The 25,462-nt window shown below is 39.1% G+C and overlaps 1 protein-coding gene across 1 annotated transcript in view; it reads left to right on the top strand.

Annotated features, from left to right (window-relative positions):
* The window catches only part of USP13 (ubiquitin specific peptidase 13), a 56,666-nt gene extending 33,463 nt beyond the window's left edge, over positions 1 to 23,203 (top strand). The window contains exons 9-21 of the mRNA XM_074878561.1: positions 375 to 446; positions 712 to 805; positions 5,379 to 5,504; positions 6,828 to 6,981; positions 8,725 to 8,899; positions 10,990 to 11,078; positions 11,453 to 11,575; positions 13,747 to 13,773; positions 14,518 to 14,661; positions 15,658 to 15,824; positions 16,365 to 16,527; positions 18,171 to 18,255; positions 19,116 to 23,203. Of these exons, the coding sequence (XP_074734662.1) occupies positions 375 to 446; positions 712 to 805; positions 5,379 to 5,504; positions 6,828 to 6,981; positions 8,725 to 8,899; positions 10,990 to 11,078; positions 11,453 to 11,575; positions 13,747 to 13,773; positions 14,518 to 14,661; positions 15,658 to 15,824; positions 16,365 to 16,527; positions 18,171 to 18,255; positions 19,116 to 19,209 (1,513 nt within the window). The 3' untranslated portion in view covers positions 19,210 to 23,203. The remainder of the gene's footprint in view (positions 1 to 374; positions 447 to 711; positions 806 to 5,378; positions 5,505 to 6,827; positions 6,982 to 8,724; positions 8,900 to 10,989; positions 11,079 to 11,452; positions 11,576 to 13,746; positions 13,774 to 14,517; positions 14,662 to 15,657; positions 15,825 to 16,364; positions 16,528 to 18,170; positions 18,256 to 19,115) is intronic.
* The last annotated feature ends 2,259 nt before the right edge of the window (positions 23,204 to 25,462 follow it).

The raw sequence follows: 25,462 nt of genomic DNA on the forward strand, positions 1-25,462 counted from the left end.
GAATTTATTTGGTGATGTTGGTTAGGAGTAGCAAGTACATTGGTTCTCAGTCCAGCTCTATGATTTAGAGTATCCTGCATCTATTTCAAGATCAAGTAATAGAATTTAAATTCCAGATGAATACCACCACCATATTCTTTATAGCTAGAAGCTTCTAAGTAAAACTTAAATGTCTGTTTCCTAATTTCTCTACTATTATTTTTCCATGAGAGAAGCACACACTGGGTATAGATTAAGTCATTGTTATGATGCAAAATCTGCCTTGTTAGCACAGAGGAAGCCTGCTGATGTATCACGGCTGATATCTGTTGGGGTATCCTTGAGTAAATCTAGCTGCAATATTTGAGTGTTTCCTCTTTTTTCTTGCTGCCCAGGTATGTGGGAAACCTTCCACGAATATTTGACTACTCCCCTCTTGATCCAACACAAGATTTCAACACTCAGATGTAAGTGACACTTCTTAATGATTTACTTGGTCAAGTTAAATCGAGTCTAAATAACTTAATGGCAGGGCAAAAGAACACCGGTGCATGGGCTGGAAAGTGGGATATGGCACAAGGTAGAATGGGAAGATTTGCGTCCTAAGTTGCAGCTGATGGTGTTTCATCAGGGGGTCAAAGACAGTAAACTTTTTGCTTGGAATAAAAATTTTCTCTTCTTTTCTGTGTTTCTCACATGTTTGTTTCCACCCCGCCACTTTCTTCCCTACAGGGCTAAACTGGGACACGGCCTCCTTTCAGGCCAGTACTCTAAGCCACCCATGAAATCTGAGCTTATTGAGCAGGTGATGAAAGAAGAACACAAGGTATTTGACTGAGTTTGTGCAGCCTGGTAACTAGGTAAAAGTGATATCCTGAGAAAAGGGAACAGGTGCTGGGCATTGAAGAACACGTGTGGATCCAGCATGGGATGCTTAGCAAGGTGGAATGTGCAGGATTCTAGTCAGGAGTATATTAGTCAGGGGCTATTTGTGCAAAGCATTAAAGCAACCATTGGTTCTGCTAATAAAGTATTCTGCTGCTCCAGTGATGAGTGCAAAAGTTCATAGAACTTGCAACTTATGTTTATCTTCTCTGAGGAACAAAAAAAAAAAAAGTTATCTAGGGAGTCCTGAGTATTTGGAAGCAAACTTCTAAACCCTCTTTAAATTTCAGAAAAGTATAAAGAGCTAAAGAATTGTTTCCAGGAAGTGTCTGACAATATTCCACCTGATTTCAGAAGAAGCTGTCTAGGTAATACAAGATTAAACGATGCTGGAGGCTTTCATGTAGATGAAGAAGGGGCTGTGCAGAGCTGTCTTCACTGGGCCTTTATTCAAGTATTTGACAGTACAGAAATCATGTGGAAGCATGTCCGTGCCAGTGGGATCTATCCTGGAAACACAGCAGTATATATGGCTTTGGATATAAATTGAAACTCTAATTGCTCAGCAACCTGGGGAGAACAATATCTATATCATGATTTATAATAATTCACAATAGAAAAAACCCCTTGGAATCAGCTTTCTCAGAAAAGGCAATTTCAGAACAAAGGTATACTGAGGGGCAAATACTGTAAGCTAACATGCTAGACACAAATGAGAGAGGAATTAGAGGATGAAATAATATTTTTCCCCATGTTTATATAATACAGAATTTTATTTCTCTGTCATAGTGTTATCAGTGAGAGACAGTCCTTTTATTTTTACTGTAATTTGCAGTAAATTTGCAGCAAAACAGATACTTAGCTCACAATACCTAGCTAGTATCTAGCTTCGAGATCTCCAGTATTGGTTCTGTAATCTTCATATTGCCTTTGTGTTGTTCTTCTGCAATATCAAAGTTGCTTGTTTGTCTTAACACTGCAAAAATTGTTAAGGCATGTGTTGGCATTGTAACATCCATAGACCTGTGTCTTCATCTGTCTGTGCTTTTTCCTCATCCAACATTCACTCTCACAATCATCAGAAAGCCTCTTTATATTCTTTGTCCAACAGTCTTTTGATTTTAGCAGTGAGGATGATTTTTGACGAAGGTCTCACTGATCTATTTGTATTAACAAGGTTAATGGGCACTGCCCGATTCGCTGGTTTACCTTTTTACCTGTTCTTGATTGATTTTGTGAAGAAAAGCTCTCAGTAGCTTATTGGTGAGATGGAAGAGTTTTCTTCTCATTTTGTAAGTTGGTTTAAGTTTCCATCAGCTTTTGGAGAGTGAGAAGATTAGTTTAGATTTTGCCTTTCTGCTGCTGCTTTTGTAATATCCTTTGTTTTCTCTAGAGTTATCCAATTAACAATTGTCTTAAGCAAAATATTAGTTGTTGGGACAATGTTATCTACTCAAGCGAATCTGTTATTTTAGGTTTGTTTTACTATTCAAACCATCTACCTTGAAACATCTTGTTTAGAGTGATGCTGGGAAAACTGGACCTAGAATATCTTTGTGTCCCTGCCAGCCTCTGTTATTGTGACCCTGAGCAGCATGTGGAGTCAAACCACAGACTCCACAAATGGGTGTTAAGAATTGAAAGGTCAACTAATAACCAATACTGAAAATACTATCTGTAGAAAAGAGCTGTCTTTATGGGGGAAGGATCTCTGATATCAAGTTGTAGTTTTATACACAGTGGAAGCCATGTGTGCTTCTGTCACAGAAGCATAGTGATAGTTTCCATGGAAATACATATTTTCCTCTACCTTCATCTATCAATTATTGATATAGGAACTTCTGCTTCTGAAATGAGAATGCCAAGGAGATTTTGGACAAAGATAGAGCATCTGGTACAGAGTAGTTTGCATGATCTGAAAGTCCTATGTCTCGCAAGTAATTGCTTTCTACAGTAGCTATTCATTGTTTTGGAACAACAAATGAATCCTGCTTGTTTCCTTTAAGTAAAGTTTAAAACTTATCAGTGTATCACTGTGACTAAGGAACACTGGAATAGATTTCAGCAGACTCCTCACATTAAATTACGTATACTGACTGACCTGCTTTCTTAAATGCATACAGGATATGAATTAAGAATAATGTGCTGGAAGTTCAGGGACTTCTCTGAACCCTTCAAATAAAGCTACACCTCCACGTTCAGCCCAGCAGCCACTACTAACAATGAGATATTGAGAACTTTTTAGTGACAGATGGTATAAAAATTGTCAGGGACTAGTAGCCATCTGCTGGCATTTAACAATATTTGTGGTGTTCATCAGTTCAGTTTAATAAAGTTGGTAGTTGCATGCATGAGATGACTTCCTTATCAAGCAATTCATAGCATGCCTTAGAATTTGAAACAGCTTTCACTGCTTTTGTTCGTTGTTGTACTGAAGATTTATTTAGAAGAAAAAAAATCAGGTATAGCTATTTCTTCCATTCCCTCACTCTAGGCATACAAATCTATGTTTTGTCAGTTTGGGGGTGCTTTTTTTTGTTTGGTGGCTTACCCCTGGTTCCCTCCGCCCCACTAATACTGTATACTATACACACAGATAGTATTTTGTCATCCAGAGAATTGTACTGACATTTATAATAAATATAATTGCATGGGATTTTAGGCCTTCAGTGTTTTCAACTGCTTCTGTTTTGTGTCTATAAAGTAATTTTTTCATTTTATTTTTATTCTTTTACTTTTTTTCCCCCTCCTACATGCAAAGTAGTTCTCTAGCTTTCTTGGTCTTTGGAATTCATCCAGAGTTTTGGGGAGTTGTTGCCTGTAAAAGCATTCATATGAGATCTGCAGTGGTCCAGCACAGTCTATATTTAGCTAAACTCTTTTGCAACTGTTGATGGGTAAAGTATGCTAGGTATTCTATAAATATTCATGGTACTGTGGAGCTAAAGTTTTTCACCACAGGGGTTTAGTCTGGAAATGGCAGCAGTTTTCTTGGGCCCACTTTAAAACCAGGCTGAAAGCCTAAAGGGTCATCAGCTAGGACTTGGGTTTTGGTTTAGAGCTTTGCCATTTCTTCTGTTATTTTTCTTGTCCTTGAGGTGAAAGAGGTTTAGAAGGCAATATCTGATCATCTTCTATAGACTGTCACACATGGCATGTTTCTCTTCTGCCAGATCAAATGGCTGAGTAAAAAGTGTATAGGTAGCAACAGGGCTTGATTTCAAACTCATTGCATTATACATCAGGGCAAATGTGCCACTTTGCCATATTCTTGCTTTTGACACAGAAAGATGCCTGGTATATAGTAATTTGAGCTGTTTTATGCATTTCTCTCCCCAGTCCTAACTTTGAAAGGCAGCTGAGGACACTGAAGTGATATATAGCCCAAGATTCAGAAATCCCTAGAACATCTCTTTGTTCAAGCAATACTGAGACTCTGTCTCTTTACAAGAGCCTTTAAAGAGCATCTTAGCCTAATGTGGTTGCTGATGTACTGCCAGCTGTTGAAAAAGCATTAAAATTGAGAATCTGCTTCTGGTTTCAATGAGTCTAGGAATACCTTACTCTGAAACCAAGAATAAAATTTTGATCTTTTAGTCCGTGTTTTATGTGCCTTCCATTTCATGCTGCTTTTCCTGTGTCTATATTGGTATAATAGCACAACTCTAGTAAAGAATGAGATTGGCTCAGTTTTTAACAGCTTCTGACATATCCTAAAGGCTACAATTTTGCCTGGATTGTCTTGAAAATTATTTGGTCTCATGGAGGATGAGAGCAAATCTGAGAAAAAGATTCCAACCCTTTCAAAATTGTTGTTTAAAAGGCGTAAGAGTGTTGTCTTGAGGATGCAATTTGGGTTGGTTGGGAAGTCTTCTTAAAGTGGTATAGAGGGTGAGAAAGTCAAAACTAGGACTCTCTTGGAAGCTAGAGATTTCCTAAGTTAGGGTAGTTTGCTATTGATGAAACTGAGTGGCTAAAGGCAGTATGTTACAATCCTTCAACATGGCCAACACCTGCAAATTGCAAATTCATGTCTGTTCTTAACAACCCATCTGGGAATGCATGCTGCACACATTAGTTGTTCTCTGCTTGATTCTGTAGAGATCTCTGGAAAGGTTTTGTCCTGAGGAAAGCTGCTAGCTGATATACCAAAGTGCTTCAATGCCCACATACTTTTCAGCAGAACAGGGTTCTGAAAGGAATACCAAATGTTAGGAAACAGTGTAGGCTTTTAGCCTTTCTGAAAACTAATAACTTTTAGCAAACCTTCAGTAATTTTCTTTTAACTTGCAAATGCCATAGAAAAATCAGATACAGTGAATGCTGTAGGAGCTATGTCATAAAACATTTTCTAAAACCCCCAAATTTTTATTGAAAACCAGATGAAACTGAAACTGTCATTTCTTTAGTGGCAGAAATGGGCCATAGATAGATCTAGTGGAGTGACTTTGGGATATTTGGTCCAGGAATGAATAAAAATCCTTCCTTAAAAGGTTTCTCTTTCTTTTATTTAGCCTCAACACAATGGAATATCTCCCCGAATGTTTAAGGCTTTTATAAGTAAAGGCCACCCAGAATTTTCCTCTAATAGACAACAAGACGCACAGGAATTTTTCCTACATCTTATAAATCTAGTAGAGGTGAGAAAATCTGAATTACTGCTTCTTTTCCTTGGTTATATTAGACAATGAGGGCAGAGCTGCTGTATGAGTGGCTCTTTTTTTATTATAATCTTTTTAGCCTTGGATATGTAGAAAGTAGCATTAATTAAAGTGTATTTTGGTTTAGAAACATTGGTTTCTTTGATTCTTCCTTCTCTTTACTTCAGACTCTTGCATGACCATACACAGGACCAGTGCTGCTGATAACTGCAAGAGATATAGAGAGGTCATGCATCACTGTGCAGGCTATAAGATTGATAAACATATGTGACTGTCCTTTTAAATTTCAGTTAGTTTTATGATTACATGCTATCTGTCTGTTTACCATATTGTACTCTGTCTTGGAATATAAATGAATTGGGTGTTATGATTATTATTATTATTATTCCAAATTTATATCATCGTTGGGAGCAAACTAATTACCGTGTCCAGTTCTTTTACAAACCCCAGCTGTATGTCATTGAATCATTATGGGAGGAAGAACTCCCCTGCTGAAAGCAAATATTCAACGGACAAATAGTCACTTTCTGTATAAGATGTTCCACTGAGTTCCAGCTCAATGCTGTGTGTAAAAGAATCAGTACTGTGAATTTTAATGCTGCCTTTCTGAAAAGGAAATTTACAAATACCTGCAGTTTTGATTTAAAGTATTTCTTTCTTGTCCATCCTTCCTCCCTCTTTTTCCCATTTTTGTCAAGATTGAGGGTGTTTATTCATGTGTTGTAGTCTAGATAAAGTTATTCACATTCGAATGCATTATGTTCCACATCCCAAAATGCATGTACTGATTATAGGGTGGTTAGAAGACGTTTTTCTGTTTTTTGCCTGATAATAGATATTAACATGAACAATAAAGAGGAGACATGTTATTTGTATGACATTCTCATCTGGATAATGAACTACAAGTTGCTTGTTCTGTTTCAGTGCAGATTCGGAGTGGTAGGAGCAATTCTATTTGCTGAAAGGATGCTCCGTGTTATTTACCTGAGCTTTCTATGTTTATTGTAACCTGCCACCTTCCTACCTTCTTCTGTTCACCTTGACTCAGTCAGATTCATTAGGTACATCCTCTGCAAGTTGTTATGTGTAGAAAGATACTGTTGTGTATGCAGACATTGTGGACTTCAGTGGGATTCTCTGTGGGTGCGAGAGTTCTGCGTGCAACAAGACGCAAGCTGAGCTGCCAGATCTGGGTGCAAGATTGGTGTCTTTGTGCTTGCCATAAAACAACCAGAAGCCTTTGGGTTCTCTGGTCATTTTAATGATTATCACTTAAATGATTGGATCTAATATTCCTTCCAGAGGAACCCTGTAGGTTCAGAGAACCCTAGTGATGTTTTCCGGTTCCTGGTGGAAGAACGCACACAATGCTGCCAGTCCAGAAAGGTCCGCTACACAGAGAGGGTGGACTATATCATGCAGTTACCTGTTGCCATGGAGGCAGCAACAAACAAAGGTAAAGAAAGAAACTGGTCTGTTGACTGACCTTCTGGTGACTCTCTCAATCATGAGGGATTTGAAGTTCTCACCCCCATACAGTCTCTTTATATAATAGAATAGTTCAAGGCCATGTGGCAAATCAAACCAATAAACTGATCAGGGGAAAGTTACTTGGTTTGGTTTTCTTTAAAGGAGATTTTAAACACGCATTAGTTGTGGCTTTACTGTCCCTGCTTATACTTTTAGGGAAGAAAGATTCTACCTGGATACTCTTGGCAAGTTTTCAGACAGATTTATTCTCAGACTGTGAGCCCACCGTTAAGTGTCACCACTCAGCAATATATCACCAAGAATGGTAGCGGTTTGTATGATAAAGATGCCAGAGATTTGTGATTTAAAACCTTAACCTGAATTTGACCCAGGGATGTGCCACACCACTTGTAGTACAATTTATTTATCCTTGGTTTTTGTGTGTGTGCGCATCTGTGTGCCCAAAGATCTCCATTAGGATTGGATTTCCTTTGTCCTGGGCACTGAACCAGTATATAAAAACTTCTTAATCCTAAGAAAGGAATTGACCATACTAGCTAATTAATATCTTGTAAAAACACACTCACAAAAAATAAATAATAAAAAGAAACCGACCAAAAAACCAAATCAGCTTTGTGTTCATTAGCAGCAGATTATAAGATCTAACACGATAGTAGAGAATAGGGGTATAAGTTTGTAGTCTATAAAGCCAAAATACACAATTTGGATATCCTGGGATTTAGGAGAGGAGGGAAGGAGGGTGAAGTGGTGGACCTTGATTTAATATACAGGACTGGTTTTTTCACGCCTGTGAGCTGCCTGAGAAAGCATACTTGTTTTTAAAGGAGAAAATGGTTGAGGAGGCTAGAAGACTTGGAAGGAGGAGTGGGAGGTACTGACAAATCTTGGCTGCCCCTGCAATCAATGGTGAAGAGTCTTACAGACTAACATAATAAATGTATGCTTGTGGTGGAAGTGAAGGAGACATCACAGGAACACTAGAAGGGGGATGAGCCTCTGGTTTCCTACATAATCTCAAATTTTAAAATACTTTAAAGCCAGAAGGAAATATTCTGATTATTTGATCAGATCCTTTGAAATAGCACAGGACAGAGAATTCCACCTACTGCTTTTCACCTAGCCCACAACTCCTTGAACTGGTCAATGTATTTTTAAAAGACCATTTTGACTTGAAAATTTAAGTTTTGGAGAACTTTGCATTCTTTGTTCATCAGTTTCAGACATGATTCTATTGCTTATAAAAGACATGTTATTTCCAGGTAATGGTTCAGGAGATATATTTATGAATTTACCATATGGTCAGGACTCTTTCTATGTCATACATAATCCTGTCCTGTCTAGAAGGTCAGATGACAGAGATAGACAGCAATAATTTTCCAAGTCAGATTGAGCTGATAAAGTGAGTAGCTGGTGTTACTATTAACAGAGGATTCTGTCTGTCACGACAAGGTTTTAATTGCCTGTTGCCCAATATTTCCAGTTCTGTGTTTTCACCATGAACAGAAACCTTCAGAAAAGAGTTATGATTGTAAGCGTAGCTCCTGTCCCCAATGCAGACAAAAAGATTTGATGTCTAGTTAAAGACATGTAAAAGTTTTATTGATAAGTAAGTTTTTGCATTTCTAAAACTTGCAAAAATAAGACTGGTGAGGGACATCATAAACACAACGATGTTCATTTAGCTTTTAGTGTCATGTGTATTTCTCAGATGAATTAATTGCCTATGAATTGAAGAGGCGAGAAGCAGAAGCTGCAAGGAGACCTCCACCAGAGCTTGTCCGTGCGAAGATCCCATTTAGTGCATGTCTGCAGGCCTTTTCTGAACCAAACAATGTAGAGGATTTCTGGAGCAGTGCCCTTCAAGCAAAATCTGCAGGAGTTAAGTAAGCATGTGTCTGGCTGCCTATTAAAAACCTATCTGGTAGTGCTCTGTGCTTGGTACCTGGGCATGATGCAGAGAGAAATAGACAAAGGCATAGTGGATTCTGGCCTTGTATTAGTGTTGGGGCTCATAAATGTAATGTGCAGATCAAGCCTGACTGGAGTTGTGATGACCAGTTGAGCGGGAAATAAATTGGTCTCAACTGTCAAACTCCAAGAGGTGGTGCAGTCTGGTTGTTAAGAGCTTCAGCTTTAAATGCTTGTAGCTTAATTGTCTGCCCACATTTTAAAGTCGGATCTTATGTATCAGCTAGCGATGGAGCTCTCTTTTGTGTGGTAGGAGATACAGTCTGGATCTCTGTGCTTAGTCTCTTGATGTCTTCCATTGACTAAAAACACTGAAGGACGTTGTGTGGCAACAAAACAGGGTGAAGCAAATGAAGGTTGTGTTTCTTGTGAGAAAGTTCTTTAGATGGATGGAAATTTTTGCATTTTTAAAGTGCTATGTTGAAAACTGTTTTTATTGTATTACTATGTTTTATTTATTGTTTGTGTTTGGATTTCAATGCATCATCTTTGTATGCTACAGTGTTTGGTTGCATCTGTTAAGTTTACTGTTGCTTACATGGGGCCATGGTACAAGATGGACATATAAAACAAGGAACCAGTCTTGTGTGTTTATAATCAGGTAGATAAAAGAACCAAGAACATCTTGGTCTTAAAAAAGCATTAAGAAGACATAGGACGGCAAGTAGAGATCAGTGCAGTTTTCAGGGGCTGTATTTCTTGCTGAGAACAAGAGTTGGTTTCTTATCTGGTTCCGTTTTTATGTCAGCAGCCAGGAATGGTTGAAAATTGGGCTCTGCAACTGGTTTTCTGTGCCTAGGTGCTTTCTATTTTTAGATTGCTTAACACATCAATGACTCATTGCTGTCTTAGCATACGGTTTCACTGACACTGTATTGAAAATTGGGAGACAAGTGCACATGGTGGAGAAAAATGCAGCAGAAGTCTAAAGGTTTTTTGTATTAACTGAACATGTTGCAAGAACATCCTAGTCCTTAAATAGATCCAGGGTTAATCTGTAATTTACCTGTTCTTCATCCCTTAGGTTTTCAAAAGCATTGAAAGATGAAGAATAATTTGCTATTTAAAATTCAAAAGTGTCATGCCACAGATGATAAAGTTACTAAAATTGCAAGGTGGTGCTAACAAGAACTTAGAAAGTAGTTATTTATAGTATGGTAGGAAGGCCTTATATTTGTGATGCATTTACTGTATTTTACCCAGAGTTAGGTGAATTAGAAGAAAGGATGGTGTGTGTATATGGAGGATAAATGGAAGGATGCAGGAGATTAAATGTGGGAAAATGGGAGCAAAGAGAAGGAGAATGGTGGTACATATAATGTTACATTGGGCTCAAGATTAAACTTTCTCTTTTCACTAAGTGGGCAAATATCAGGGATCCCATTAAACTCAAGAGTCATCCTCTATTTTGATAACTATTGTAGTAGCTCAATAAGAATATCATGTAGGTTTTTTGTATAGCACTTTCACGTGAAAAAATACAAATGACATCTTTTTTATCTTTGCTTAATGAAATGCTTTATCAGCATATTTATCAGTTGGACTGATACATCATGGACAATGCTACTGTTACTAGAAAGGGACTGAATAAAAGACAGATTTAATTGTTACTCTATTCTGTCCAAGATACGTTTTAAGCCCATGTCCTGATGTTATAGCCAATATGTAATTAAAATTTATTTCCTGACATTCAACTTCAGGACAACTTGAGTTAAGCAAGTTTTATATTACTTGTAGTTGTTTTCTATAATCTTCCTACAAGATGAATTATTTGCAAGGGTTTGGGCTGACATTCAGGGAGGGTACGAATGTACAGAAAGCTACTACCGTACTTCTCCACTGTACTTGAAAATTTTTTGGTGAGATTTATGTTTCTAAAATCCGTCACTATTGATCTCTCTCAGGCTTAAAGTTACTCATCTCAGTGTGCATGAGGTACTGTCATCTGTGCTGCTTGTGATTTTGTCACTTTGTTTCAATGAATTGTATTTCTTGTGCTTCCCAGGACTTCTCGTTTTGCTTCATTTCCTGAGTACTTAGTGGTGCAGATAAAGAAGTTCACATTTGGCCTTGATTGGATACCCAAAAAGCTTGGTATGTGCCTTTTATATTTACCCTTTTCTCATTCTATCCAAGATAATCTATAAGGTGTACAGACTTTGGTCTATAATGAGGACCTGGCTTGAGTCTCAAGTTTATACTGTGAAGATCCTAATTGAATCTTCTTTCCCTTCATGACAAATTAAACCAACCCATCAGGTCTGTGGAGTTAAAATATAGTTTCATATAGTCAGACTCGAAGTTAAATTGTGCTTTGCTGTTGAAATTTCTTGAATAACTGTTTTCAGGAGGAGAATCCTGTCTGTTTGTACCTTGAGTACCAGAGTCCCCTCTCTGAAGGGGATAGGTTGCACCATGGGGTCATTTTGCTGGATTCATAAGCTTAGCCTGTTTCTCCACTTTTGTAGATGTTTCTGTAGACATGCCAGATTTCCTAGATATCAGCCACCTTCGGGCCAAGGGTCTTCAGCCAGGAGAAGAGGAACTTCCAGACATTGCTCCTCCCATTGTCATTCCCGATGACCCAAAAGGTATTTACTGTCATAGTCTCTCGTGATTCTCTCTTGTATTCCCTTTTCCCTCCAGCACATACTGATTCTCTTTAATTTTCACCTTTTGGAGCTATGACCAAAAAAGCAGCTCTGTGTTTCTGTAATTGAAGATTGTTACAACACCCCACAGCCTTTCCTTCCTCCCTACTAGACAACCCAGTTCTTCCAGCTTTTCTGCTTTGATGTTTTCAGGATTTATGATTGATGCTGTTTCTCTGAACTCTCTTCAAATAATTAATATTTTTATGAAATTTCTGTGCCCAAAGGTAGACATCATATTTTGTGAAATAGAATATTTCACTTGCTTTACTGGCTCTAGTCTCATACTTACCCTGCTGTGCGGTGCTCGCCTCTTTTGCAATAGTATAGTGCTGCTCAGTGGAGCACCTTGTACTGCATTATGATCTCTTCATCCTGATCAGCAGAGTGGTTCCATACCTTCCATGTGCATGGACGATTATCCTTACTTAAGGATGAAGTCCTTGTTGTTCATCCTTATTGAATGTTGATTGGTATCTAGGACTTAAGTGGATAGAGGTGTGTGAAGACCTACATTTATGAAAATCAGCTACATGCAGAGAGCATCTTCTGTTCATTCATTGACCTTCAGTGCATGTTCATAACTCCCTTTCAGTAAAGTCCCTGTGCATTTCCCAGCGCCTGGTGCTAAGGATTTGGTCTCAGACCTCTACACTGAGTCTCATGACAGGTGTCAGAAGTGGGGTGAAGCATTAATCCACTCATGTCTTACATTTGCATAACAGGTGTTACTAAACTGCTCTTATCTTTTCAGCACTTTTGTACTAAATTTTGTACTAAAACCTGGTGATAAAGTAGTCTGGGTGGTACTGTAGCGAAGTCAATCTCTTGGTTCTTGTGTACTGCCTTGTGTACAGTACATGGTCTGTCCTGGTCAGAAAGAATTTTAAAATCTCTTGGTTACTGTGATTATTTGCTGTAGGATTTTAGTGTTGCAGTTCTGAGCAGATGGTCTTCTGTTCAGTCACAGACTTTACTTGGATAACTTGAAACACTTTGGTTCAAGTTGGAACAACAAACACACCATGTCTGCAAAACTGATTCATTCACAGTACAACACCTTGTAATACACAAAGGACTAGAATTTAAGAAAACAGCTTTCCAGGCATAGATTAAGATTCAAAATCTTACTCATTTTTAAATTACAAGAATTGTTAGGTTGCAGTAGGCCCTAGCAGCTGTGCATGCATGCGTAGTTCACTTCTCTGGGTGTATGTGGGCTGTACAGCCCATTAAAAAAAGGCTCTGTCTCAGGGAGCTGATGGCAAACTGCTGACTAAAATATTTGTAGAGCAGAAAGAAAGAGGAGTGATTAACATGCTATGCTGCTTTTTTTTCTTAAATACTGTTTCTTTTACACTAAAGTTAAGAAACAAGAATATTAGAATATCCTCCTTCCTCATTCTCTGGGTTTCTCTGTAGAATGAAATGGTTTATAGCAAGTAAAATCATGTTTTTATAGTGTGATTTTAGACCCAGGTTGTTGCAATTTCCTCCAGATGACTTAAGTTTGGGTGCCTCGGTAGTTGAAAGGAAACCAGTAACGCAACTACTCTCATGACATGATCGCCCCATTTGCTTGAATATTTATAATAGTGATGGTATAATATCAAGCTGTATGTATGTTAAAGGAAGCTAGTACCTGAAACTGTGTGTCAGAGCAAAGGCTATGGCAAAATTCAGTTCTCTAAAGGTTTTAATTTTGTCCCATATCTGTAGGTTCCTTACAAAGGTCTATTCTTTTTTTATCCCCCTGTTCAATGGACTGACCTAGTTTTAACATAAATGCATGGGTGGTGGTACCTTATTTATAACAAAACAAATTCTTGCTTAAGTTGCTTTAGGTCAGCTATCAGCTATATTTACAACTGGTTTATAGTACCAGTGACACTTTGCTCTGAGCTGAGTTAGAGAAATTACTGGGCAGAAACATCCCTGGTCTAATTCACGGCAAAAACATCAGGGGTGTAAGGATGAACATGCCCTGCCTGTGTGAGGTCAAATGTTTCTATGACTTGAAAAATATGGAATCATTTTTCCCATATGAATCTTACTACTTAGCCTTCATATAAGTCCTTTTCCCTGTTTTTTTTTCCTTTCTTAATTTTCAGATCGTATGACGAACCATTTAATGGAGTGTACGTATCACACTTGTTTGAGACTGGTATTTTAGCTGCTTAAAAATTTGTCATGCTTTTGCTCAGCTAATGTCTTGTCTTCATAGAGACGCATGAAGTATTGCCCTGCATGCTTCTAAATAACAGCTGATTTTTGTACTTGTTCAGCATTTACTTCCATGTGTGCAGGACTCTCTAAGAATCTGTAGTAGCATCGGTGTAGCCAGAATATGAGCTGCTCCTCTATCTGCTGCTCATCAGCAGGATCTTGCAGTTCTGGGGGTCACAGCTGCTTGATCCTAGCTCCCTCTGGACCCTGATCTCAGCTGAAGCTGTTGGACCCTGTCATCCAGGGATGAAATTTCCCTGGAGGCTGCTAGATCCAGCATCTGTTGCTTCTCTCACCTGCAAGATCCTGCCTTTAAGAGAGGTGATTGCTTTTGGCTGCCATTTCTAGCTAAGCTCAGCACCTGATTTCTTCACCCCCTGAAATCCAGTGGTGAGTTTTTTTAATAAAGTCCTGTAGGAATTCATCAGGGTTTAAAGATCTATGTAGATTCCTGTGACAAAGGATTACCAGTAAGTCCATAACAAGTACTATAATGCTTTATACAAGGCTGTTTCCTAATGGATGTGGGTTTGTTGTGGTACTAAAACAAATGCAAGTGATATGTATTGTAACATTTGTCATCATGAATAACAATAAGAAATACTATACAATGGATGAAATGAGACTTTTATATTTTAGAAGGTCCTTTCTTGTAGCTCTAGATATTGATGAGTCTTCAGTTATGCAGCTGGCGGAGATGGGTTTTCCTTTGGAAGCATGTCGGAAAGCTGTGTACTATACAGGCAACCTGGGTGCTGAAGTTGCTTTCAACTGGATCATTGCACACATGGAAGAACCAGGTCAGTGATTGGAAGGTGTAAGTTAAACTCAACTCCTGGTTGTGTATGTTGGCAGTCAGTAGAAATTTTATAATGTGTGACAGAGAAACAACAGCCCCTTCCCCAGCCCAGGAAACCTGGAGGTGTGAGTGAATTTTCCTAAGCTGCTCCTGGGATATGCAGATCTTGACCATTTTGTGGCATCCTCGGCCTAGAAGAAGACAACAAACCTAAGCTACAGCAGAAGTACACTCTCCTGTCCTCACTGATGGTGTGGGCCAGCTCTCTGTTTTCCACCCTTTGGCTAGGTCCGTGCTGCTAAGGGGAAAGCTGACTTGTGATCAAGTGTAAGTACAAAGAATCCTGTGGTCCGGATGCTTTTCTTCCATATCGGCCTTCTCTAGCTCAGCCTAGAGCATTCATGCCGTACTTAGAACTTGGGCTATCTACTGCTGGACAGGGCTGCTAGATGTTCTCCACTTCCTGTGTTTCATCCATGCAAAGTTTGGACTCATGATTCAGCATGGAGTGTATCTGAGCACTCCCTTGCCAGGAAACTCCAGATTTGGTTGAGTTTACACTTCACTGTGGGCTTTTGTGTTGCTTGTGTAAATGGGAATGAGTTTCACTTGGGCTTAACTGACATATTTCGGCTATGGAATCAGTTCATTTTACATCTATATGTGTATCAGCTGGGTTGTCTAGTATTCTGGTGATATCATTGCTTCCATACCAATCTTTGCTGCTTTCCTGCAGTTGTTTCACTTCTGTGATGTGCCACATTGTTCCAGCCTGCTCAGTATGAGTTTGTCCACCTAGGTATTTTGTAATGTGCACATTCATTTTGTTGTTTTTAAGGCTTTCTGCACATCTGAGTCCCAACTAGGCCAGTGAAATGAACTTATGTTGATTTCAGGACTGCTTTTGAGGTCCTGTTTGTTGCTTGTTTGTGTTTGTTACTGACTTTCCAGTTCAGTGGAACAAAAGAACCAACTGATGAATGTTTGTTTGTCCCAGACTTCGCTGAGCCCTTGGTCATACCTGCATTTGGAGAAGTTGCTTCCAGTGGAGCAGCTGCGTTTGGAGCTGTTGGGCTAGATAACCAACCTCCCGAAGAGATGGTTGCAATTATCATTTCCATGGGCTTCCAAAGGAATCTAGCAATTCGAGCGCTGAAGGCAACAGTGAGTTCCATGGTTTATTGGTAGCGCTTGGGTTTTGTTTCAAATTACGTGCTTTGTATGTGTGCACACTCAGATGCCTTTGAAACATGCGTATAAAAATCCAGTAAGTGGATGATGCACAGAGAACTATTCTGGCAAAGTGTGGGATGCCTGACTTGTCTGGGTTAGAGTGGGGAAAGGCACGTGAATGTTAAAGTGTGGAGGAAAGTGAGGAAAACCTTATCTTTTTTTACCATCTGTTGAGAAACAACCTGGTTGCCTAAAGACTATGCATCTTCAAGATGAGAACCCGGGGGCCACGGGGATTAGTTGTGGGAGGGTTTCTTTTCTATCTGTCAAGCTTCTCCAGAGTGCTTGTTGAATACTATTTTCTGTGGAGGTAGAGTATGTATCTTACAAGTTTTAAGTGCTGTCAAACATGATCCTTACTCTGTTCAAAGACAGGTGATTGGTAGCATGATGCTAGGTTTGGGGTTTTTTTAGATATTAAATGCTAATAGCATGTATTAAAGGTTGCTTTTTTGCTTGTTTGACTTGCAGAACAATAATTTGGAGCGTGCACTAGAATGGATCTTCAGCCACCCTGAACTTGGGGAAGAAAGTGAGCCTGCTTTGGACATGATGGATATGGAGAACAATGCTAATGCCAATATCCTTGCAGAGACAGGGTCAGAGGGACCCAGGGTCAAAGATGGGTCTGGAAGTAAGTTCACCTTCAGCTTAGAACTGGCTATCATGTTGTTGTGTCACACCTACGCCATTCATAGAGCCCCTTTCTGTTTTGAAAGTAGTTATTGGGGTTTTCTGGATGTGATCCAGACAATTTACTTCCAATCTTGCTTCTTGGGGCTGAGTCCAGCTCTGTGGGGCTGCTAAGTTCTGTGGGCTGTCTTTGCTCAGAAAACTCTTTCCCTGGACTCACTGAATAGCCTGAGTCCAAGTTTCTTGTTGCCACAGTGTATAAGTCTCTTCTGGCCTAGCTTTAGTTTTTGTTTTGCTGCTGCAAGATAAAAAGACAAAGAAAAGCTAGAATGTTTAAATCTTTGGAGCCTGAGCATCCTAAAGATAACGCTGCTGCTACAGACCACCTGAGTTTCTGTCCTCCTGTGGTCTGATGGGAGATTTGATAATCCCTTCAACCAAGTTCCTTATTCTAAATATGGCAGGTATAGTTGGTATCCTGCATGTACTGCTTTGCTATTTTCTTTTGTCTTTTTCTTTGAGATCCTCAGTCATACTACTGCTAAATAAACCACAAGATGGGGCTAATGTACAGCAGTCAAAGTTGTGAAGTAGGCAAAGAACCTATTTTAAGTGTAAAAGCACTAGAGTACAAAAGCTCAGTGGTGGTTCTAACAGAATAATATCGCATAACGTTTTTTGAAGGGTCTTTCGTGACCAATTCTAATAACTGTAGTATGTTGTAAACTTGTACCTCTGATCTTGACTGTAATGGTCTTAGAAAAAAAATTAATGGCCAATTTGACTTTTGTTTCTGTGGTTGCTGTTATTATATAAGAACATTCATTTCTTTGTTTCTAACACTATAAAGACCAATCTTAAGTCTCTAGGAGACATGGGAAACATTGATTATCGTTAGGTTAAAAAAAAAAAAGATTTGGAATAATTATTTTTTGTGGTACTTAGCCTTTATAGACTGAGACCATTTACTGAGTGCCTGAAATCCTGATAACCAACATGATACTGTAAAATGGCTCCAGAAAGCCCTCTCCACCAAAATCCAGGCCCCTGTCCTTATGCAATATCCTGAAAGAAGGTACCCTTTTACTTTTGGTGGTAATTTGGGTGAATGGCATGAATGGGTGGGGAGCAAGAACCAATGCTGAGTCCTCCAGAGACATTAAGCACAAAAATTGTCCTCGTATTAAAGGAAGAGGTTTCTTTCCTGTCCTCTCTTTTATGGGCTGCTGAAATTTAAACTTCTCATTTTTATTTGATTTATAGGGGATCTGTGATCACACTCAGACATAGATAATTTGTGTGCAGAATGAACTCCTTATCTGGCACTTTCTGTGGTGCTCTCTGTGAACTGGGAGTGAATCTGCAGTTTTCCCTTTCCTAGTAGGGGCTGTGATCACAGCCCTGCTGTATGAGCACAGATCTATGTGGGTTTGATTTGGATAGGTTTGATGTTCGACAGTGAATCTGACTGCTAGTTAAAGCGAGAATAATGCTGTAGTCTTAACAGAAACTGTGTTTGGGGATGCAGAGTCTGAGTTAGGAGTGCTTAGCTGCTTCTCATGTATTAGAAAGAAAGTTTCCCTGGAGTCATATTGCTATGTTAGCAGTAAAAGACTTATGGTCCCATTTGTATTTCTTGAACAGAATACGAGCTGTTTGGGTTCATCAGCCACATGGGAACATCCACAATGAGTGGCCACTATGTTTGTCATCTCAAAAAAGAAGGAAGGTGAGTGGAATTGGGAGAGATACAAAGATGAGCAAATGTTTTCTTTGAAGTATGCATCTGTACAGAGCAGAGTGTGTGTTCATGGCAGACAAAATGTGTATGTTGTTACCATGTATACATTTCCCACTGAAGAAATTAAGACTGTTAATAGACTGTAGATGTGATGAGCCAGTTCTAATACTGCTGAGGGCTATGCTGAAACATGCCATCGGCTCTCCTGTGCTTGCTGTTTAAAATCTCTTTGTTTTGGGGCATCAGTTCTGTATCTGAGCTTCCCACAACTTCCTTTAATTCCCCATCAGTAGAAACCCATCAAACTAGCAAACTATTGCTAGTACTGCAGTACTGATCTTGGCTGTGATTTTGATATGCTCCTGTTATTTGGCATTGGGACTGATTTTTTTCCTTCATTTGAACTGTAACTACACATTCCTCTGCATGCATTAGACTAGATATTAGGAAGCATTTCTTTACAGAATGGGTTGTTAGGTGTTGGAATGGGCTGCCCAGGGAGGTGGTGGAGTCCCCATTCCTGGAGGGGTTTAAGAGTAGAGTTGACATAGCACTGAGGGATATGGTGTAGTTGGGAACTGTCAGTGTTAGGTCAATGGTTGGACTGGATGATCTTCAAGGTCTTTTCCAACCTAGATGATTCTGTGATGTCCCTCTTCTTTTTCTTCACCAGTCATCTTTAACTTCACCAGTAAACCTGCTTCAGCTCTTCCTCTGATCTTTTGTTCTTGTTGCAATGCCTAATTTTAGATTTTAAGATCTCTGAATTTTGGGTCTGAGAAGTCCCTGATAAACTTGTGATGATTTTTTATACACGTGGAATGTAATCAATCTTGTTTTCATTTCAGATGGGTGATCTACAATGACCTTAGAGTCTGTGCCTCAGAACGACCTCCCAAAGACCTGGGCTACATTTATTTTTACCACAGGATACCAAGTTAGGCCTCAAATCTATTACCTGGCCTTAAGAAGCCATAAGCCTTTTTAACCTGCCCAAAAAAGCATACAATAAAAATGAAAATCTAAAACCAACAAAAGACCCCTAACCCTTGGACTGCCAAAAAGCAAAGGAAAACATGGGTTATTTATAGTTTATTTAAAAACAGTCATTTGATGCCACCTTAAGTGTTAGAGGGAAAATTTCTTTTAGGTGATGTATAGTACATTGTTTTAAATTTATACACTTTAAAGGATACCTTAAGACCATGCAGATTACTGGTGGAGTTTGCAGCTAGTATATGGAGAAAACAGAAGTTTCAGAGTTGAGCAAAAGTAGCCCAGTCCAGCCCAGCTCCTGCCTGTACTGTCCATGCATCTGTTGAAGACCACAAAGAAATGTTTGCATCTTTGGTAACTGGGAGCCAGTGTTTTCAACCAGAGTCCAGACCCTTAGAGAAATCATATTGCATATAAAGTTGGAGGGAGGGGGTATGTGAGTGTTCTTCAAAGCAGAATGTCATATCTGAGAGATTATTTTCGGTACAGTGAGAAAAGTTATATCTGTTGGAATTCAGGCTTACAGTATTTTGGTTTGCCTTTTTGATGCATAAACCTAAGAAACTTAACTGAGATGGAAGCAATCTCCTGTCAGTGCCCTGTACGTTTTCTGCCAAAGAGAAATAGCAGATTTTATTTTTGCAGACATAGGTTTCTTCATCTTCTCTTGAATGTTTTGCAAGTTCTTCCAACAGATTCAGGATTACAGATAGCTAAAAGAAGCAGACTTTCTGAATATGAAATTAAACACATACCCTCAGGAAAGGCAAGGCTATTAAGGCTATTATTTAAATTTTATTTTCTTATGAAGGACATAAAGAAGGGGTTATTGTCCCATTATATTTATTTCAGGGAAATCTGCATCTAGACCACTCACATTCCAGCTGAACTCCCTGAGCAAGTACTCACAGTGCAATTCTGCTTTCTACCAAAGATTGCTTAAGTATTTTGTTCCATCCAAGAGTGGGGGGAATTGCTTAGTAAAATCGCTGATTTATTGATTTGCTCCTCTCTCCTCTCTTTAAAAAAAAAAAAAACAAAAAAAAAAAAAACAAAACCAAAAACCAAACAACAAACCAACAACAGAAACAAAACAACAAAACCACCCACCTTGAAATTATGTTTCAGCTTTCTTAAAACATGCAAACGCACCAATAATCTGATCTCTTCAACAGACGCCTTCTAAAAGGGGTTTTATATCTATGGCAGGGATGAAGGGGTGGATAGGCAGAGGCTGGCCTTTCCTGTCTTTTTGGGGTTTGGGTGTTGAGTTTGTGTCACAGGCAAGAATATATATGTGGGTTTTTAAATTGTATTTGTAAACACTAATTTTAGAAAAAATACAATGGTGAGTGTGAAACCTTTCATGATTCCAAGAAAACCCCAAAGGTTCACAGTGTTGGCCACTGCAGAGAGGCGCTTGCTGGAGTTGCCTCATATAATCTTACTGAGCCCTCAAAATAAATTGGAACAGTCAAAAAAAAAAAAAAAAAATCCTCCTTACAGAGTGCAAGAGAGGCAGGGAGGTGTAATTACATTTTCTCTGCAGTCAGTGCCTGAAAGTTTAATAGCAAAATTCAGGCAGCTACACACTACAGAAGAGAACCCACATTAAAAATCTGGTTGAGTAGGGCATTTTATTTTTTCCAGCATTTGGGGAAAAAATAGTTCTCCCTCTGGTCATATAGCCTCATGCAGAGCCAAAAAACACTGTTGTTTTGTTTTGTTTTTTTAAATCAGTTTTTGATTTTAAGAGATTGAGAGAAATTCTAGTGCAATAATTCTGTAGAGTGTAAATGGTGCCTAATTGCTGGGAAAGCTTCCTGCCCTTAGTGCTCTTATTGACACAAAAGAACGGCATCCTAGCACATTAGTAAGTGGCTCCTGTGAGATCCAGCTGCCTTGTAATTATTGAGCCACCAGTTCTGGACAAAATAAAAGCTGCCAGTAATTGTTTTCCTTCTTCCAGGTTGTGTATTTCACCAGAAAATGCCAGATTTAAAAATGGGATCAGCAAATTATGCAGTGATACATCTTCTATTTAAAGTGAAAGAACAAAACTTCCATATAACTATGTTGATGCTTTTTCATTCTGGCAGTAAAAAAAGAACAAAAGGCCTCTCTTAAATTTTCTTTTTCTTTTTTGTTTTTAATTTTTCTGAATGCCCAGTTATATTTTAAAGAAGTTCAACACAACAGCTTCCCTCTTGGCTCATGAACTTAAAGGGCTATTTAAAAACTAAAAAGATCTGGTGGCCACTGCCTTTTTATTTAGAAACCTTGGGTAAATAAAGGCCAGCAGACTAGTTAGTCCCCGTGTTCATTATTAAACTGGAAACATGGCTGGTCTGGTAGGATTAAGGATGGAGCTTGGAAACCATTTGTCTGGTACATCTAGAACTGGTATGGCCATGGTACTGATTGATCTCAGTTAATAGGAGGCATGCTTAGAAAGCTGGTGGGTGGTAAACTGGAAATGGTAAATGAAAGGGGAGAGCCGTTTGCTGACTGTGATAGGTGAGCTGTGGCAGCTCGGCTTCTGAAATTCTTTTCAGTTCATCACTCTTGTGTACTGCCTGCCTAAACTACCAAGTGGGTCAGAAGTGCAGGGAGCAGTTTAGGGGAAAAGCTTATGGATCTTCTAAAGTTTAGCACCTGAAAATATGTTAAAAGTTCTTCAGCTGTTTGAGGAATTATTTTATTATCTCACTAAGTAGTAGCTTCCCTCCTTTTTCAGATGGCCAGTTGTCATCTCACTTTTGCGATGAGATATGTGTGAAGAACATCATGAATCTGGAGGAGCAGGATGTAAACTCCTGACACTTCAGCCTAATGTGGGGGAGAGGAGTTTGTTTCATTTCGTTGTTTTTTTAAACGTCAGCATGCAGAAGCCACACTCAAACAGACTGTACTGAATAGATGACTAATTCATCAGGCTTTGCCTGATAAAATTTGTATGCACTGATTTGTGCTGGGCCAGGCCTCAGTGCACAAACTGGGCAGTGGCTGATGGGGAAACTCCATGTGTCTGGGGGTTAGGTGTGCTGAGAGCTTCTTGACAAAAAAGGATGGAGGAAGAAAATCACTGTGAGCTGTTTGAGACAATCTAACCTGACAATTATGGGAAGCCAGGACTTGGCAGCAAATAATGCTTTTATTTCTTGAACTGGTTTTTACTTTTTCATGTGATACATTTAGGATAGGAGAGGGGAAGGAAGAAAAACTCAACAACTTTTCCTTGTTTTCCTTTTCATCTCTCATTCCTAGCAGCGTGCTGGATCCAGTAGACCCCTCATTCTGAGTCACAATCTCCAGTCTCCAGAACACATGTAGACACAAACTATTATTTAATCTTCCTAGATAAAATACAATTAGGATAAAAATTTAATTTATTCAAAGCTATGGTTTTAAAACAAGTCTAGGTGTTTCTGGACTACTATCACTTGTAATTCTACTGTGTTCAGTGGCACTACTTCTGACTGACTTTGGTGTATCTGAAACCAACATCAGTCCAGTTTGATTCAGGCAGCCTCCACTGGGTCGTAGCACACACTCTGAATACAGATGCAACCAGAGCTTGTTAGATTGTTTTAGAAGCATCTCCAATTCATTCCTTTTGTTCTCCATCCTGGCAGCAGCCATTTTTCTTTGCTGTTTTCATGCATTGAAAGACTATGCAAAATATCCAACTGGACATAACTTTTTATTCTTTTCCCATTGCCCTTCCTACCTTAATGGCTGAGATCAGCTTCTGATTTCTATTCACTCTTCAGTGGTTTTACTGTTGTATCTTGGAAGTGTCTGTACTGGTTTACTTTGCACCATTCAGAGTTGTTTGCTTGAAGCACTGTTAACATTTTGGAGAGTAATTGTCTGAGATGAGAAAGGTTGTGAATGACACTGGTGTAACTGTTTTAAATTAAAAAGAAATGTTCTCACATCTTGTGACTGTGTGGATTCTTGCTTCTTTCTTTCCTGTCTGAATTGAAGAGGAATAGACTGAGTATGTTTTGATGCTGCCTCTTTCTTACGCTTTGTGGTCATGTTTGGTGTTTTACTTAGAACACCTGCACAAGGAACAAAGAGGTTTGTGAGAGTCTTGATTTCTTGTGACTCATGGCACTTCCATGGATTGGAAAAAAAAAATAAATCCCCAAACCCTGAGTGTATATAAAATGTGACAAAAATAGAAAATAGGATTTTAATTAAGATTGATTTTTTTTGTTTTTAACTTTTAAGGCAGTTGACATTCTTTGAACACAAGAGTTGGCAATGTTCATGGGGAAGAATGTTGTCATTTCACCCCCAAATTCCTGCTTTATCTTGATCTGTAATTCCTCATATTTACTTACAAATTTCACCTGCTGCTCAGTAAAGGAGAGGTCTTTTTTCCTCATGTGTAAGGACTTTACATAGCAGTGTGACCATTGGGAGTATTTGGTAGATGCAAGAATAGACCAAAGAAGATGGAGGGGTGGCTACCCTTTCATCTTTTTATAGGATCATGGGACCAGGAACTGGAGGAGAGGTAAGAGGTAAACCTACTGGGCTATAAGCTATACTACGTGACATGGAAGCAGTGTTGACTTATAAGAAAGGTAAAGATGGTTCAGCTCCCAAAGTTCAAATTTAATGATCTGGTTTAGTTTCTTTTCTATCACAGATGTCCTTTGTGACTGTGGCAAGTCACACCACACTGTTCACATTGCTTGTAGCAACTGGAAGAGGTGGGAGATCGTGGCTCCTCGTGCAAGCTAAAGGGCTCTGTTCAGCCTTTATGTAAGAATTTCCCGTATAGGATTTGTACATGCTAGCTTTTGTGGACTGCTTGTGGAGGGCAGTATTGGATAACTGACACCACCACCCCTGGTCTCTGTTCCCCCTCACTAAAATGGGAAGTGACACCTCTCTGTCCCTCAGGTGTGCCACAAGCATAACATGAATAAGGGAGTCACTGACAGCTGTGGTGAAAGACAAATGCCATAAAAATACTGAAGACAGATAGTGCATGACTGACAGCTGGTGTGGAGTAGGTGATTATATTTTCAGACTTCTTTACCAGTGTCCTTCTCAGTGACTTTCTGAGCAGTTTTGTATGTAGGATTTGGCACTAATGCTTTTTTTTCCCAAACACTGTCTTTGCCTTCAGGACTGCAGCGCTGTCTTCCTGGTCTGTGTTCACTACAGAGCACATAACTGATGGGCATTCCTGCTGCTGCTTTGTTGGTACATTGGAGCAGCAAGAACTAAACTAACCTTAACATCTCCTGGAAAAACACACCAGTGTCCAGAGCACCCATTGCATCCTAAGCATTAGTGTGTTTCTAGTTTCTGTTCCCTTTTCTTGTTTGGTGGAATGTTCTGGTTAAAGCCATAGACAGTTGGCTTTTCTGACAGAGCTTTCCTTCTACAGGCAAACTGGCTGTATGTTCTGGGTTCTCTTTTCTGGAGCAACCCACGCGTCCATTGAAAGTGTCTTCAGATCCATGCCAGTGTTGACCTGCTCTGCCAATAGCCCCCTGCTGTAACTGTCACAGCCTTCTTGCTGGTTGTCATCTTTTCTGTCCGCAGCTGTGTACGGGAGTTTTATGTCCCACTTATGTTAGTATCCCATAGCAAAAGTGTAAAGATGATGTCATTGCTACTCTGTTACCTCTTTCACCTCATCACATGAAAGCAAGCCAAAACTGAAAAACACCAATAGCCAACTCCCACTATGGCTTATGGGAAGTTGCTTGAGTTAACGATTTCAATCACTGAAAGTTAGCTTTGTTTTTTTCAGAAAGATTGTCTTGTAATATTATTATTTCTGTTTTAATTTTGAGGTGTGCAGTTGCATGATCTTCAGGAAAAATTCTGATCTACTTTTTTTCCCTTTTCCCTCATACAGAGTGAATGCACAAAATCCTTTGGGCCAGACCTCAGCTAGTACAAATTCCAGATGTAAGTATAATTGATCAATATGTTGAAATAAAAATAAATTATAAAAATAACTCTACCTCAGAGTAACAATGAATTTATGAAAAATGGTAATGAAAAAAGCATCTTGTGGACTTAATTTTTAAGCAGAGGAGCATGTTCACATTGTAAACAATAGAAGACCTCATTAAAAAAATTCCTTTATTTCAATTGGAGAAGTAGGTCCCTCCTTTCAGTTCATGTAATTATAGTCAAGACCATTTTCAAATTGAAAAGAGAT

This window comes from Strix uralensis, chromosome 9 (genome assembly GCF_047716275.1).
Source record: "Strix uralensis isolate ZFMK-TIS-50842 chromosome 9, bStrUra1, whole genome shotgun sequence".
Lineage (NCBI taxonomy): Eukaryota > Metazoa > Chordata > Aves > Strigiformes > Strigidae > Strix > Strix uralensis.